The sequence below is a fragment of the Onychostruthus taczanowskii genome, unplaced genomic scaffold (assembly GCF_017590055.1).
Source record: "Onychostruthus taczanowskii isolate IOZ18803 unplaced genomic scaffold, ASM1759005v1 scaffold114, whole genome shotgun sequence".
Classification (NCBI taxonomy): domain Eukaryota; kingdom Metazoa; phylum Chordata; class Aves; order Passeriformes; family Passeridae; genus Onychostruthus; species Onychostruthus taczanowskii.
In genome coordinates this window covers 643,131-659,461 of record NW_024498074.1, presented here as the reverse complement: position 1 = coordinate 659,461, position 16,331 = coordinate 643,131, and the positions used below count along the sequence as shown (strand labels likewise).

Genomic DNA, 16,331 nt, shown 5'->3' with positions numbered 1-16,331 from the left:
CTTTTCTCTCTATCTTCAAAGGCTTCCAAAGCAGCCACATTCCCTTTTGACAACGGGAATTAACAGGTTCTCCCCCAGAGCATCACACCTTCCACTTCTTTGCCTGTCCCAAATTCCTTGGCAAAACCAGCTATAAACATGGGAACTTTGATCAACAGGGTTTTTTAGCCCACTTATTAGAAGTGTGCAATAACCACTGTGGAGGAATGAGGCAAATGTCCTGGTATCTTTCCATTTTTAGTAAAGCCCATAATTATGTTAACAAACAGCAAAACTATGAGATTAGTCACAGCACTGCAGCAAAAAGAGCCAAGTCACCAACCTTGGATTAGCTGGAGATGTAATGAAGGCAAACTAAATATTTTCCCAACCCCAAAATAATGCTCAATTGAATTTGAAGGTGATCTATGGTCTTCCAAAGTGTTTGGAATTTACCACAGAGAGAGAATTAATTTTCTAAAAAAGGTCTGCTTTTAGCACAGAACGGCAGGTTTGGGAAATCTAAGGAAAGGATGAACCAGGCAATTTCTGACTGCAAACAATCTATCTCCTCTTGTGCAGAAGGGCAAAGAAAAGCCCCTTTTGTTGTTCACAGGTATTATATCCACTTTGGGAAAGCAAAGGAAAAAAGACATCCCTGGCCTCCTAAATGCTAGCAAGTCTCAGTTAAAGCCTACAGCTCCAACTGCTGTGAAATATGGGATGTCCTGAAAGCCAGCCCTTTCCATGGCTGGTACCAGCTGGGATGTAACAGGATGCAAGTCATCTGCAGGACTTGGCTTCTCCATAAAGAATTCACAAGGATAAGTTTGCTAAAACCTATGTTGCTCTAATGATCGAGGAAAGACATTAGGCAGAAGCTGGGGAACAAGACCTTCATCCACAAACCCTACAGCTGCCATGTTTTTCAGCTCCTTAATATTGAACTCTCCAATAATTAAGAAGCACCATAACCCCAAAAAACACTGTATTCCACAGGCACGGGCTTTTGGTCAAAAATCCACATGTGTTACCACTCTCACACAGAAAAAAAAAAAAAGGTATTTTGAGACTAGAAATGAAACCTGAATGCAAAGAAAATGTTTCCTGGAGCAGGACAGACACAGGTGTCCAAGGCAGCTCCAGAAAAAAAAGGTGAGCAGGTTGCTGTGACCACCAGCAGCAGCTCCTGACTGACATTTTCCACGTGGGACACGTGCCAGTGCCTGACCTCCCACAACAGGTGGGAAGTCTGTCTTAGCTGTGACTCAAGAAGAAGGTCTGCAACTGAATCACTGCTTCCCAGGGGAACTCCGGAGGGAGCTGCTCACCTCCCTAACTCAGACTCGAGAAAGATCCCAACCCAAGGGAATGATCCCTTTTTTATGAGCCCATTTTTGCATCAGTTGGGAAAAACTATGAAAACACCTGGCAATTCATTTAGTGACAGCTGAGCTGGCATTAAGGCAAGTAAAAATAATTGGGGAAATAATGCTCCTCCTAAGTACTGCTGGGGGAAGAAAACTCTTCTGCGTTACTCCACTTCCACAGGGACAGCAGGACGAGCCATACAGAGCATGCTGGCTGCTTTCCCAAGAAGACTCGTCCTCCTGGGATCAGTTTACAATAAAGCTCAGTGAGGGGGACAGCTCGGAGCAGAGCCACGCTTTGGGAAATCCACGCGATTCCTGGGTGAGCGCGGACAGCGGGCGGGGAACCGCCAGCCCAGCTCCAGTCCCCTGTGCTCTGATTCTCCCACTTGTGACAAAGAGAGCAGATAGCAGGAATGGTCATCCCAGCACAGAAAGCAGCTGAGAGCACTCCCTGAAACCTTGCCCGCTGCCAGGTTTCCCCACGTAGCCAGAGCAGCTCCAGTGTGGGTAACTATTTATATCAGCAATCCGCCCGGCACTTCAGCAGATGCTCAGCTTTAAATGTGGCTTTAAATCTTCTTGCAAGCAGCCAGGCTAAATATATGCTTTGGGTTAAATTTGTTCCTGGTGCTGTCCTAGGTCACAGCTCTCTCACTGTTCCTATAGATAGGTGCTGGCATGAGGTGTCCTGGCAGCCTGTCCCTGTCCCACCGAGCTCCCTCCCATCCTTAGGCCAAAGCGGGACCAAACCTGCGGACAAGGTGATGCTGGAACATCCAACAATCAAAAATTGCTCACACTTAACCCCAAATGTGGTTTTGTCTGCAGCTGGAAGCCTCTTATTTATTGCCAAAGCCCTAAAGGAACCCACAAGACAAAGAGCACTCTCATTCCAAAGGCAAACAATTCATTACAAAATACTGCCTGTTTTGCATATACACGCATATGTATTTTAAGCAGATGAGGCAAAAGATTTGGAAATCTTCCCTCTTCACCACTGAATTAAAGTCACATTGACACAGCTGGAACAAAAAGCAGAGTGAGCTCAGTACAGAGCCCCCAGCATCATTTTTCTGGGCAGATCCCAAGGCATGCTGCCCATCCCTAAACCTTCATCAGTTTCCTGTTCCCCCTTCCCATAGCCACACATGACATGCATCACTGGGAGCTGTAACATGCTGTGAAACCCTTGGGCCAGGCCAAAGGAAAATCCAAATGACTCCAGGATTAGTCTAAATTGGGAATTGAGAGTGCGAGTTTGATATCTGAACTGCACAAGAGACAAAATTTAACACCAAAACAGCCCATGTAAATAAATGCAATCACATGTTCTGTGGCTCCTGAGCTGCTTCCTTTGCTTCCAACCAGCAAACAGGATTCTACAAGCTGTGACAGTCACTTATCTAGAACAGTCCTCCCTCAAATAATCCCCATTTCTTGCAGTAGACATGAAACCACTGCTCTGGATGACACTTTTTTCCTGTCACTAGGAATGCAGAGTATGTTTCAAGCCCAGTTTTAATGCTAAGCCTAGACTAATCCCCCCCAAGAGCTTTAGATAGGTTTTGCCAAAGGAGCAATTGTTGCCACTAAATGCATTTCTACTGTTTGATGGTGAGCAGTTTATTCTGCAGAGTGAGCTCCCATTCCCACGATGAAATCCATGCTGGAATGAAATCACTTGAGTGAGAACTTCTGTTTTTTTGCTATAGACTCATCCTTCTGAAGTTTCCCATCCTTGGCAATTTACCTTGGAACAGGCTGGGACAAGAAAACCATGATATACAGAGTAGGCAGAAGAAGTCCCACACAGATAAAGGGAAACCCAAATAAGAGCAAGTCCAAGAGAACGGGGTCAGGCATGTTCTCTAGGAATACCCAAAGTGCAAGGAAGAGCCCGTGCCCAGCTGAGCAGCCAAGTCAGCACTCTGCCTGGGAGCAAGGAGCAGGCAGCAGCCTTCTCTTCAGTGTCTGGAGCCTGGCAGCTTTGCAAGGTGGCCCAGAAAGCTTTGCAAGGCCCAAGGACCAAACACCACACACTGAAATTCTCCCACATCCGTGAAACTCTTCCCTAGCCTCAAAGCTTCCATTGCTTTCGTGGACTCGAAACCAAGCAGTTTCAGGTGACTTCTGCAAGCACATGTCCTCACCAGGACCCCCCTGATGTACCCCCCACCAAACTGCCCCCAAATAACTCCCAAAACTTTGTGGATCCATCACTTGCCACGTCCCCACTTTGCTGTTTCCACGCAGCCTGCTCCACAGGCAGCAGGGAGTGCTTGACTCTGGAACACAACTCACAGGACATGGTTACCACCTACTGGGACAGTACTGGCACACCACATCCAGCCCGTGGAATGTGAGTGAAGGTGCAATGCCTGCGCTGGGCAGTCCCGGTGCTACAGAACTGCCCTCGGAGCAGGGATACAGGGGGGAACTGCTGCAGCTCTCCACAGGTCAGGATGCTCAGAACACCTCTCCTTTCCTGCCAGCCATGCAATTCCCAGGGTGTTACACACCCTCGGCTCAGAGCTCAACCAAACACCCCTGCTCCATAGGATGAACTTGGTTCCCATTACTATATTTAAATGTCACGGTCTCCACTTGGAAGCAAGACTTGAACACATCCCAATACCACGTTCAGGCTGGGACTAGTCCATTCCTAGGCTTCCTCACAAAGAGCAGGAAAGGCTCTGCTGATTTATGCATACTTTTATTTCCATGTAACTGCTGAGGCCTACAGTGCCCTTCCAGGGGTATCCAAACACAAGGAAAAGGCGCCACAAGGGCTCTGCCTTTCCTGAGACATAAATCCATCCATGCAAGTACAAACACATCTATGTAGAACCACTCACATTTCAGTTAACATCTGCTTTCCTCTCTAGCTTGCAGATGACCAAGTTCTTCCTACACGTAATTTTGATGTGCTTAATACCATTATTTTAAAGTTCACCCAGTGGGTAAGAAATCAGCAAATAAATCCAAGCAAAGACTCTCCCCTGCTTAAACAGATGTCAGATCAGGATTCAAAGCTGAGCAGAACAGCCCACAGCTCTCAAGGATTTTGTTTCATATATCATACAGACTTGTTTTAACAAACACACAATTTTTCTAGGAAATGGCTGACACTAATAAAGTGAAAAGCCAATGATTTTCAATGATCAAGTACTAGAGCTGAGGCTTCTCTGCCCCATCTTGTTTGTTCTTCAGATTTTTGACATGGAAATCTCAATTTCCATTTCCTTTCATGACGGCCCTTTGGCTGCCAGTCCTTCAGTCACAACTAAAAGAGCCAATTTTGGCTCATCAGGAAGTCAAAGAGATAAAAGCCAGAAGAGATAAAAGAAGGGCACCTCCTGTCTCTCACTAAGTTGCTGTTTCTTCAAGGCATGAACACATCCACAGCACAGCATCTGCTCCAAACTTCAAAGCAACATCACCAACATCACTTCCCCAGAAAGAGAAACCCTGGAGTGGGTCCTTGGACTCGACCACAGCTGCAGAAGAGACAGCCTGAGCACAGGCCTTGCCTCAAGAGCATTTGCAAGGGCACACTGAGGGTGTTCCTGAGCCATGACAAACGTATTTATTTCAGGGCTCAAGCCCATGCTGGAGCCACATCCATAGGGGTGCAGAGAGAGCTCTTTGCTAGCAGCTCGGTGTTCTGTATGGAACTGATTGATTTTTCTCCTTTTTGAACACTCCCATGTGGTCATTCTAGCCTGCTGGCACTAGGCTACAGCAGGATTTTGGCCTCACCATCTCTGGTTCCCCCTCCAAATGTTCCTTTATCATCTAATTCCCTAACAGCTTCCCTGTGCAATCAAAATCATCCATACTGTCATTGTGCCAGCTCGATCTGGAGGAGAAGACAAACTGGGGGAGCAGAGTGAAGAGGGGAAGGGCTCAGGAAGTACTGGCATCAGGGAGAGCAGCCCTGCACTCCCACAGACACCCCTGCACTGCTCCCCAGCACTCTGCTGAAACCTCAGTGGATTGCACTCATTAGATCAGCATCTGCTGCCCTCCCAGCACTGCCATCTGTGCACTCATTTCCCAAACCCACAATCCCAACTGGAGGTTAGTAGGTCATGGACATAATTCTCTGTCCCTCCTGGGATGAGAGGAGACTCGGTTCCAAGCTGCAGGAAGCACTGAGAGCCCCCTGGTACCCTTCCTGACCCTCTAAGGCCTCCCCTGCCCCCTTGCTTGCAGAAGCAAGAAGTGACTGGCACACCCACCCCAGCTCTGCTGATGGGTAATTTACTGCTGAAAGAATAATAACAAAAAATAGACACCAGCTTCAAGAACAGCTAAACCAAGGATCAACACCTGAAATGGTCCCAACAGGAGAAGTTCAGTGAGGTTCACAAGAGGCAACTGAAAACACAAAGAAGGGTTCAGAGATGAAAATCCAGGTGCTGGTTATACTGACAGTAAAAGAAAAACCCCTGTTTACATATACAGAGAAATGCAGAGCTTTAGGATGGCTTGTTCCCATGCTGTCCAACAGATTTGCATGGAGTGTAATTCAAAAAGGGCAGCTTTGCAGTGCCAACCATCATGTCCCCAACTCAGCTGGAGAAACAGCTCTGGCTTCAAATCAAAATCAAAAAATCTCTAAATGAGATTTTTTTTTTTCCCACATGGTAAATTCCTTGGACTTTTCTGTCCCTTAGCAGTTTCACGTGAACACAGGGAACAGAATTAAGCATTAAGGTGGCTTAGGTAATTATAGTGGCACATGCTATCATCAGTTCAAGACACAAGATTAACACAGCAAGCTCCAGTTAAAGCAGGTCTTCCCCCTACCAGGAAAGGAACCAGCCTCTTTTTTACTCTACCTAAAACATAAACAGCCTAGCCTGACAAAGTGGGAATAAAGACCCAGCAAAATCTTCCCAAAGGCATCTCTGCTGGTACTGAAACACAGAGGAAGTGTCAAGCTGAAGATGAAGAACCACTTTCAATCCACCAAGCAGACAGTTACACACCCTGTGGCTTAAAATACCATGTGAAGGTTACACTGAATTATTTTCTTCTACATCTACATGACTAATTGTGTCCCCTTGGGCCAAGGGAGATTTCTAAGAGAATTGCCTGGTCAGGAAAAAAACAGCCAAGACCATTCTCAATTAAGGAAGGCTTAGTCACAGGTCTAAGAAAACATGCAGTTAATTGAGGCAGAAGTGACCAGTAAATGAAAATACTGTGTCACTTAGACCTACCCCAAAACCAAAGGATTTTGAGACTGAACTTGCTTTACAGGACATTTTCTCTGTTTTGCCCAGACCAAATTTGTCAAATAACTCCTGTTATTTTACCTCAGACTTTGCCACAATTAATTTAATATTAACCAGCTGGGGTTTAGGGATTTAACTCCCTTCCCAAGAACAGGTTACAGCTATAGAAGAATCTTAACTTTGACTCACCCCAAAACTATTTCTATCAGTTCTTCAAACTGTAGACAAAACTTAGAGGTGTGGCAGGAGGGTGGCAGCATTCAGGTGGGAGAGCCAAAAGGGCAGCAAGAAGTGTTTGGACTTCTTATTCAAATTCATTTCTTTACTTCAGGGCTGTGGATCTTGATCACTTCAAGTTGACAACAACCTAAGTGGAATTGCTCAACAGCCCTGCTGTCTACATTGGTGTCACTGCCATGGCAACTGCTGTGCCTGTTTTTTAATGATGGGAAGGGTGGAAGCAGGTTTTAAAAGCTCCCTGAAGAGCTGGCACTGTGCCTTTAAATGCACTGCCCCCAGGAATAATCCTCACCAAAAGCCCATTATCATTTTATCATTTCTCTGTTCCATTCCCCCTTCCTCCCCCAGGGGCTGCTCCTTTCAGACACATCCAGACACCTCTGAAGAATTCAGACCTGAACAATTTCATCCTGGTGTCTGCACAGGTGGAAAATACTCCTCTCTACAGCCACAACATTCCATGCCCAGGTGCTTGGGACAGTTTCACATGGCACATGACAGCAGACTCCCTTTCACTCCCCAGCACCACTCTGACACCATCCCAGTCCAGGAACACTGAAATCCTGGGAATACAAGACTCTCTAGATCCTCCACGACACCTGAGGCACCCAGCAGCCTGGCTGCAGCTGGAGGTGACCGACAAACACTGAGTGACACTGGAACACAGTGCACAGGGAACAAGTCAAGCTGCAGAAGGGAATTTCAGCCTGATTTCTTGTGAGGAACCACGCATGATGGCAAATACAGGGCTGGGCTGGTTCATGTGGCTGAACAGTCCCTTCCAGAGGGCATCTGGTGGCACTTCAGAGCCTGGGGAAGGACAGAGAGCGTGGGGAACACTGCTGCATTAGGGTGAGATGCATTTTCACATGCACGAGGCCCCTGACACGGCTGTCCCTCTGAAGACTTCCAAGACCAGCTCCCAGGACCAGCCAAGGGGCAGCTGGTGGCAGGGGAAGTGCAGATGCCACGTGCCACCTGCGAGCACGTCCGCACACCTGGGCTTCTGTCACAGCACACGCTGCAGCATGTGTCACAGCTGAGGTGGCCACAACACACAGAGTGTCACCACACAACTTCAGAAAGCTTCAAGCCATACTGAGTAACACCACAGCACATCGTGAGCAAGGAATGAAAGCACCATGCTGTATGTTCTGCATTTACCCAGAGGAGATGGACATTCAGGGTAAGCACAACGTGACAGGTTTTAAACAAATGGAAGTGCTTGTAACAAGCCCTGATGTGATTGCCACATGCATAAGTCAAAGTAAAAAAGAAAAAAACTCACAGTTTCAGGCAAGGAGTGTGGCAAAAAGAGCATTTTTTAAAATTAGCTGTCCAAGTGAAAGCCAAGTGTACTCTTGCCAAGAAGAAAAGGAAAGCCTTTGCCTAGGGTGATAGGTCACATCTAGACCCAACCTCATATCAAGATGTCCCTTCATCCTGCCCAAGTGCCTCAATGGGGGCTTTGCAGTGAGGCCACAGGAATAAGAAAAATGCCATCCTGACCCTCTCCTGGAAAAAGAGCTGGAGTAAGCAAGGGGTGAAGGCAGCCAGGTTCAGCTGCTGCTGGAAGCACCCCTCCAACACGAGTCCCTTCCCTGTCACTCCCACACCTCAACAAGTCCTAGCTGCCACCACTGACACCCTCATGGCTCCACACTGCCACAGGGCAGGGTCAGATTAGAGATCAGGGACAAACTCTTCCCTGTGAGGGTGGGAAGGCCCTGGCACAGGCTGCCCAGAGACACCCAACTTCTGGAAGTGCTTCAAGGCCAGGCTGGACAGGGCTTGGAGCAGCCTGGCTAATGGAAGGTGTCCCTGCTCGTGGCAGGGGCTGGCAGGAGGTGGGGTGTGAGATCCCTTCCAACACAAACCACCCCGAGCCTGCGGCTCTCAGGGTGGGCATGCAGCCAGACAGCAATGCCACCAATCCCAGCATGAGGCGTCTGTGCCGCGTTCTGGGAGCTGTGTCAGCACCTCCTGAGCTGCCCTGCCCACAGCCTGCCTGCCCCGAGCACCTTCCCATGGCCTTTCCCATGGCCACAGCAGCTGCGCGCTGCCAGCCGCTCCGACGGGCCCCAGCCCGGCAGCAATTAGTGCTGTGTTTAATTGCCCTCTGCACTTGCACTGCAGTGGACCTGAGCACAATCCCTGCAGCACTGGACGGGCAGAACAAGGCCTGTTTCAACCGACCCCAGCACCTGGGACCAGTCCAGAGCCGCCGTGCAGTTCCCAAAGACCCAAACAGCAAAATTCCCTTCTACTTACAGCAAAGTCTCCACTTTTCCTATGTAAAATGCCAATACAAAAACAATTAAGCTTTGGCCATCCTGCTTGATTTTTCACTGCTCTCAGTGAGGTGAGCTGAGGCTAAAAGCTTTTGGAAAATCCCACCTCATGTCTTGAAAAGTCAGGAAAGAAATTGGATAGCTGAAAAATCCAGTAACACGAACAGAAAGAGAACTCTTGGTACAGCCCTGACTGTGCTGCATCTGCTCTAAGTAGGTTCATTTATTTCCATCCTGTAGCTCTCTCCTGCTATTTACAGCACCTGCCTTAATGAACATTCCAAGGTAGACACCCAGCTTGAGCATTCCTAAAGAGATGTCTAAATATCTTTGTTGAATTAATTTGATCTTTTTATGAATGGACCCCTCCAGTCAGACTGGCACTCCTCACTGGAAATCAACCTCATTCCAACCCCCTGCCATGGGCAGGGACACCTTCTACTACCCCAAGTTGCTCCAAGCCCTGTCCAATCCAGCCTTGAACACTTCCAGGGATGAGGTTCCACCACTTCTTTGGGCAACCTATCAAATGGGACATTGTCCACAATCAACTCTTCCTGCAAAGCAGGCACTCCAAGCTGGGAAGCAGGAACAGAAGTTTACCTGCTTCCAGTGGGAATCTGATCCATCCAGCCAAAACCTCACCTTCACTGTGAGAGGTGCACTCCATGTGGAATGGCAGCACAAGCCTCAAACTGCACCTTAATGAAATCACACCCTACAAACAGGAGAAGTTTCCTCCAAAGCCACATCTGAGGGCTCAAGAGAGGATTTTTACTAAAACCCTTAAGAACTATTGCTGTTGGCTGCAAGAGGAATTCTCTGAGCCAACTGGAAACCTTTATAAAGCTCTGATATATCATCCTTCCCCTCTCTCTTTATACGGGTCCTCTTATCCCTGCTTTTAGGTATTCCAAAATTCAGATCCTGCAGTTATATATATCAACGTGGCAACATTCTGACACCTCACAAAAATCAGGTTTTACTCTCTTCAGGGCTGCAAGCACTAAGAAATTCTATCCTTGACAGTAAGAATTTGTTACACCCACAAGGGGTTTTAAAAAGTCACTAAAGTATTGCAGCACCTGGGTTTGGGCCAGGGAGGTGAGCCAAAGTGACTTGGAGGGCAACCAGACAATGAGAAAAAACCCCTCCCCAGATCAAGTGGAGATGCATTTCCTCATGGGAAAATCTCTGCACACTAGTAGTACAGAACAAGGAAGAGGGAAATGGACTCAGAGAACCTTCATCTGCCTTCCTTGTTCCTCCCTTGTCTCATCCCTTGCAAGCAGCAGCAAACCACACCATCCTCTTTGTGCTGACACAAGCACCAGCTGACCCGATGAGGCAGAGCCTAAAAAGTGTTTCCTCCTGACTGGCCCTAAATGGAAACCAAGACCAGGCTGGCTAAAGGAGGTGCTTTTAGGTGAGAGGTGCTGGGATGTTTCACCTGGAAGAGGGATTTGTCATCGTCTGCAGTCCTGCCTGAGAACCAGGGTGTGAATGCCAAAGCTCCCTGAGAGCAGAGACAGCCCCGCAGGCCTGGAATGTCCTGAAAGGGCTCTGCAGAGGGAACTCTGCCTTCCAGCCTCCTCCTCAGTCTGTCAAAGTATCCCTGTCTGGATCTGTGAAGGAGGCATGGTTCCCAAGCCGGCATTTCCCCAGGACAAAACCTATCTGTACAAGTTCCACCTGCCCAGCTCTCTCCAGATGGGAGAGCTGAAGGTTGTCTGTAAGTACCAGAGTTTGTCTTGTTTGGCTCAGCTGGACACAGGCTGAAACAAATATAAGGACTGACACTTCCAAACTGCACCAATTCCCAGACACAGAGGCACAGCTAGACCGGTTTGGAAGTGGAACAAAACTTTTCTAGGGAAGACTTGCATTTCTGGACCTGTTTATTCTATTGCTGGAATCAAGGGACATGTTCCATCAGGTTCAGTTGCTGTGAGCAGCTTGACCCAGTGAGTCAAACCCAGACTTGGTCAAAGTCTAATTGCAGAGTTTTCATCCAAGAAGCTGAGAAATCATTTTCAGGTGAGATATTGAAGCTTAGGCTTGTGGTCCTTAGGGACAGATCAAGAATTCCAAGTGATGCACCACATCACAACTGGCTTAAGCTCTCTACTCAGAAAAAACAAAGGTCTCGATATACAGGACAATCAAGTTGTCTCCTGAACTTCTAAAATTATTTTAACAACTACATTATTAAAGATTTCATAAATCAAGCTCTATATATTTGTCTTTGTATTAGAAGATAAACTAAATCACCAGTTATACACCCAGGCTGAACTGACAGTGTCTAATACTGGCCAAGGTGATAACTGCAAAATCAACAAAGAGAAGGAACTCTTTGTATAAATTAAAGATTTCTTAAACTGAGATACATTGGACCAAAACTCACAGTGTTTTGGTGTCAGACCAGATTTTCCTTGTTTTAAACCACACAGCCCTCACACATATTTCAGCTTCTGATATTCCACACTCTCTACTGACAGCCTTAAATGTATGTAGCACAGCTCATTTCAGCTTTCTCCCAACTCCATTAAAATTGCTGTGCAATATTTCCCAGCACTTAGTTTCCCACCCTTGATCAAGGCCTACTATGGGATGAAGATTAAAACCCCAGGGTTCTAACTGAGGTTTCTTGCCAGGATTGCCAGCACTATACTAAGCTGGTACATGCTGCCTGCAGAGAGAAATGGGCTTCTGTCAGACACACTTGTGTGACACAGCTGGTGGAGAGAAAAGAAAGGCCTTTCAGAAAGCAAAAGAAACACAAAGTTCAGGTCAGCTCTGAAGACAAAAGTTTCAGAAGAGGAAAAAACCCAGGGATATGAGGTAACTTGTAATTCAAGACAGTAATCTGAACTTGCCCTCTCCTTTACAGAGCTCCAAGCTACATGAGCCAGCTCGTAAAAAGATCTGGCCACCAGCACGAAACAGCAGGTCCCTGCAAGGACCTGGAAAAGTATCTGGATACCTGAGATGGTGAACAACAGAGAAAGGGCCCAGGGATGGGGTATGAATGCTACTGCACGGGACACCTGGAATATTTATGCGATTCCGCTCCAAAAACCTGCAGTGCAAAGAGGTCAGGGTGGAAAAGCCTATGGGAAAACTGCAGATGGAAAGTGATGGGAAGACTGCATATTCTGACTTGCAGGTTAAGTGCAGGTAAGAACATATTACTGCATAGAAACAACAGAGGAGAAAAACCACCACAAACCCCTCCTCAAGTGACACAGACACAATGATGGGCAAAATGAAAGGCAGGACATGAAAACTTGGTGGAAGAAATGGGTTTTCAAACACAGGCACACTTAGCTCATGGAAGCAATTCCCCTAGGATATGATAGATTCAGAAGCAAAAAAGGAATTTCTACAGGCCTGGTCACCTGCATGCTAAAGAACAAAGGTATAAACATAAAAATTAAGTTTAGAACATTTGATTTCTTGAAATAATTATATCTTTTGGTATAAAACCAACTCCTGGTTTCTGAGCGCTGACAAAAAACCTTCTTTGGGACAACCAGGGAACAAGAGCTGGGAAGAGCAAATGGAATCTGTGACTTGCCTTCCTTTCCAGGTGCTGTTCTCTGAAGATGGTAACCAGGATAAAGACATGACTGCTCTGCCTGTCCCATGTTACTGTCTCTATCTACAGCAACTACCCAGCAACATGACTTCAAAATGAGAAATGAATGTATTTCTTCAATCAAGATGCAGTAGTATGGATCTCTCACACAGGAAGCATTTTTCCACTTACAAATGAAGCTCCAGCCATCTGGAATTATCCTGCATCATCTGAGCTGCATCACATCCTGGGCTGCTCTGCCATACTCAACCCCATCCATACTGAACCCCATCAGCCTACTCATCTTCCCCCTGCTCCTACCAAAGCAGCCATTGATCTGTGCCCAGATTTCAGGACAAGCTTGTGGCCAACACAGAATACAGCAAAGGGAAGGCAACCCTGTGACAGTCTCTGCACAGTGACAGCACCAGCTAAAGGTCTCTGTCCTCTGCTTAACAATTCTAGTGGGAATAGAGGCACAGGGCATCCAAAACAGACCTCACCTGCCTGTCAGTATTTAGATATTCAATCCCTAAAAATACTCAAACATACAGCAAAGCTCCATTTGAGTCTTGTTTTTGTTTTCAAAACCTAAAACTGGTTAATTACCCAAGGGAAAGAAGCTGTTAGCATTGCAAGTTAGTGACACATGAGGCTGAAACCACGGGGTGCTGGAATTCCAGAGCGTGTGCACGTCCCAGAGCCAGGGCAGAAGCTGCAATAGATCTACCCAGGCACTACTCAGTCTTTGCCCTTGCTTGCTATCTCTTTACACTCAGTGTCAAATTGCTCTTCAAACATTCAGCCTTTTCCTGCCTGGCATCCCTCGAGGGCCAACTCAGGTGATACAGAGGATGAAATGTCTGCTCTGGCCTGTGCCTTTTCCAAGCCACAGCAGCTGGCTCAGACCACTCCAACCCTGCAACGTGAGACCATTGCTTTCGTGGGTCAAGTTTCCTCCTCCACGAGCAGATCCTAGACAACAGAACATTGTAAGGACTGACAAGTGGAACCAGTACTCACTGAGTGGTTTAAGGATGCTGCTGCTTGTCTCATCAGCGTTTTCTACGTCTGATTTGTCCGAGTAGTTCTCCGAGATTTTCTCCTTTTCTTTCTTTTCTTTGTGCCCAGCTCTTCTTCTGTGCCGCCTCCTCCGCCTGTAGCTCTTCGGCACGTGGACCCCGATGTAAATGGTGTGGTGACCTGGGGAACACAAGCACACCAACGTTAACTTCAGCACTGTGCAGTTCCAAATGGTTTGGGTTGGAAGGGACTTAAAGATCATCTCATTCCAAAACCCTGCCACGGGCAGGGACACCTTCCACTAGCCCACGCTGCCCCAAGCCCCGTCCAACCTGGCCTTGGACACTTCCAGGGATGGGGCAGGCACAGCTGCTCTGGGCAATCTGTGCCAGGGCCTCAGCATTCTCACAGGAATGATTTCTTCCATATGTCTAACCTAAACTTCCCCTCTTTCAGTTTGAACTCATTACTCTTTGTCCTCTCCCTGTTTCACTCCAGAAGGCAAGGGAACGATCCCTCTTAGCTGGCCAAATGTTCCGTAGTTCAGTTTTTCTTGTCTCCAGATGTGAGCTTGGAGCTCTGTAGCTACCATTTGGAGAAGTATTTTTATCCCATCATTTCTGAGAGCACGTGCCAGTGCAGACTCGGATAACTGTTGTCCTTGTGACTCATTTAAATACAAAAATAAACCCCACAGAAGGCCATCATACTCATTTTGTAATATCGGACAGAGTGCTTTTCAAACACATTCTACACTAATTTTTCCATTTGTTTTACCAAATACACTGGCTGAACTTAACAGCTACCTTGTGCCAAGTGATTCAGTTTAATTGAAGAGCTTAGACCAACAAAATCTACATCACTTGACTGTGCAGTCCACTGCATAACGAGTGTCAAAGTGCCATTAGGTGCCTCACACAGGTGCCACTATAGAGGTCCCATGCTCTAAGTACCATCAGGGTGTTGTTATAACACAGCAGAGGAGGAAGGACTACTCACACAAGCTCCTATCAACTTCCACTTGACACTTTCTAAAATAAAAATTCACAAGTAACAGAAGAAGTGCCCAATCTCATAAATTGGCTGTAAATCCCAAGGATGCCCTTGCACTGAGACTGGGATTTCAAACTAAAGCACTTCAACCACACTTGCTAATGGTTGTGCCTATTTGTATCTGATAAAAATGTTTTCTTTTCAGGGCTTTCTGTGCTTCTGCCAGCTCGGGAATGAGTGAATATCCTGTGCTTACAGAAAGCACTTAGACACTGTCTTCTCTGCCCAGATCATTCAGACATCTCACTGTAAGCTATAAAAGCAGCTCTTACAAAAGTAACTCCTGAGAAATGAGAGCTGGATTCTGTACTTTGGACCAAGTTGGGCTTCCCCTTTCCATCCCAGAGTAGCCAAACGGAGAGTTTCAGATGAACAGACTGAGCAAAAAAAATCATCTGAATGAATGACCCACAAACTAAACATGTGTCTCTAATTCCTCCTTGTGATAAACCCCTAAGTTTAAGTCTTGGCAACCAAACAACTGAAAATTCAGGCACAAAATACTCCATTTTCTGTAACTAACTGATTTGCCGCTTCAAATTCCACACACTCCTGAGGCCAGCTGTGAGGCCTTTATTTGGCATGTTTCAACCTTTATTTTGCACATTTGCTCATCTTGTTCCAGCCCCTGCCATGGGCAGGGACGCCTTCCACTACACCTGTCTGCCCCAAGCCCCATCCAGCATGGCCTTGGACACTTCCAGAGATGGAATAAAGAGGATTCTGGAGCTGAGCAGGGTTCAAAGTCAGGCAGTGGAACAGTGACAGAACAGGGTCCTGCGTCTGCTGCCTCCTGTCAGAATGGCCACCTCCAGGAATGGAATCACAGAGGGAAAGGGCAGAGCCACAGAGACATCTGCAGCAACAGCTCCCAGACTGACACGTGAAGATGCAGCTCAGCTCTTGCGTGCCAAAGGAAACCCAGAAAGCTCTTCCAGCAACTGGGAACATCAGCTTTAACGTGGCAGATGGCCTGAGCGCCGCACAGGGACGAGGAAGGGGAGATCTTATCTGAGCACCAGCAGGAGCCGGAGGGTGGGGGTGACCCCAGACACACAGGGCAGTGCTAGCCCTTCCCAAGGGATTCTCACACCCAAAACTCCATCCAAAAGCCTGATGCAAAAGGTATCTGTGTTAAACAACGTTCCCCTTTGAATCACTGGAATTCTGTGATCAGCTTGATAACAGAAACACATCGTAGTGAGTTGAGCCTGCAGTCTTAATACTTTAATATGCTGCCAACAGAACTGGACAATCTCTTTAATCTTTGGACCACGTGTGCACAGCACAGATTTTGGTAACATGAAACTCTCTTGTATATAGGCAGGCAAACATCTGCATTACTTTGCTGCTTTCCCCTGGTCTGAAGGCAGAGACTTATTTAATGTTCCTTGCTGTGCCCCCACCCCGCCCCCCTTCCCTGACTGCTCAGGGAGGCCAAGCAAGACATTTTCCTTCTCCATGTACTTGAAGTGCTTGGCATCTGTTTATATTGTTCCAAACGCTGAGATAATCTTCCAGGCTCCCTTCCCAAAGCGCCTGGGAGGAAACA

The 16,331-nt window shown here is 47.1% G+C and overlaps 1 protein-coding gene across 9 annotated transcripts in view; it reads right to left on the bottom strand.

The window, feature by feature from the left end:
- The window catches only part of SLC4A4 (solute carrier family 4 member 4), a 122,997-nt gene that overhangs the window by 68,466 nt on the left and 38,200 nt on the right, over positions 1–16,331 (bottom strand). For 8 of the 9 annotated variants that reach the window (XM_041426904.1, XM_041426866.1, XM_041426857.1 and 5 more), the window contains exon 3: positions 13,727–13,906. In XM_041426904.1, the coding sequence (XP_041282838.1) occupies positions 13,727–13,906 (180 nt within the window). Of the gene's footprint in view, positions 1–13,726; positions 13,907–16,331 lie in introns of those variants that run through there. The other variant, XM_041426931.1, reaches the window with a different exon arrangement.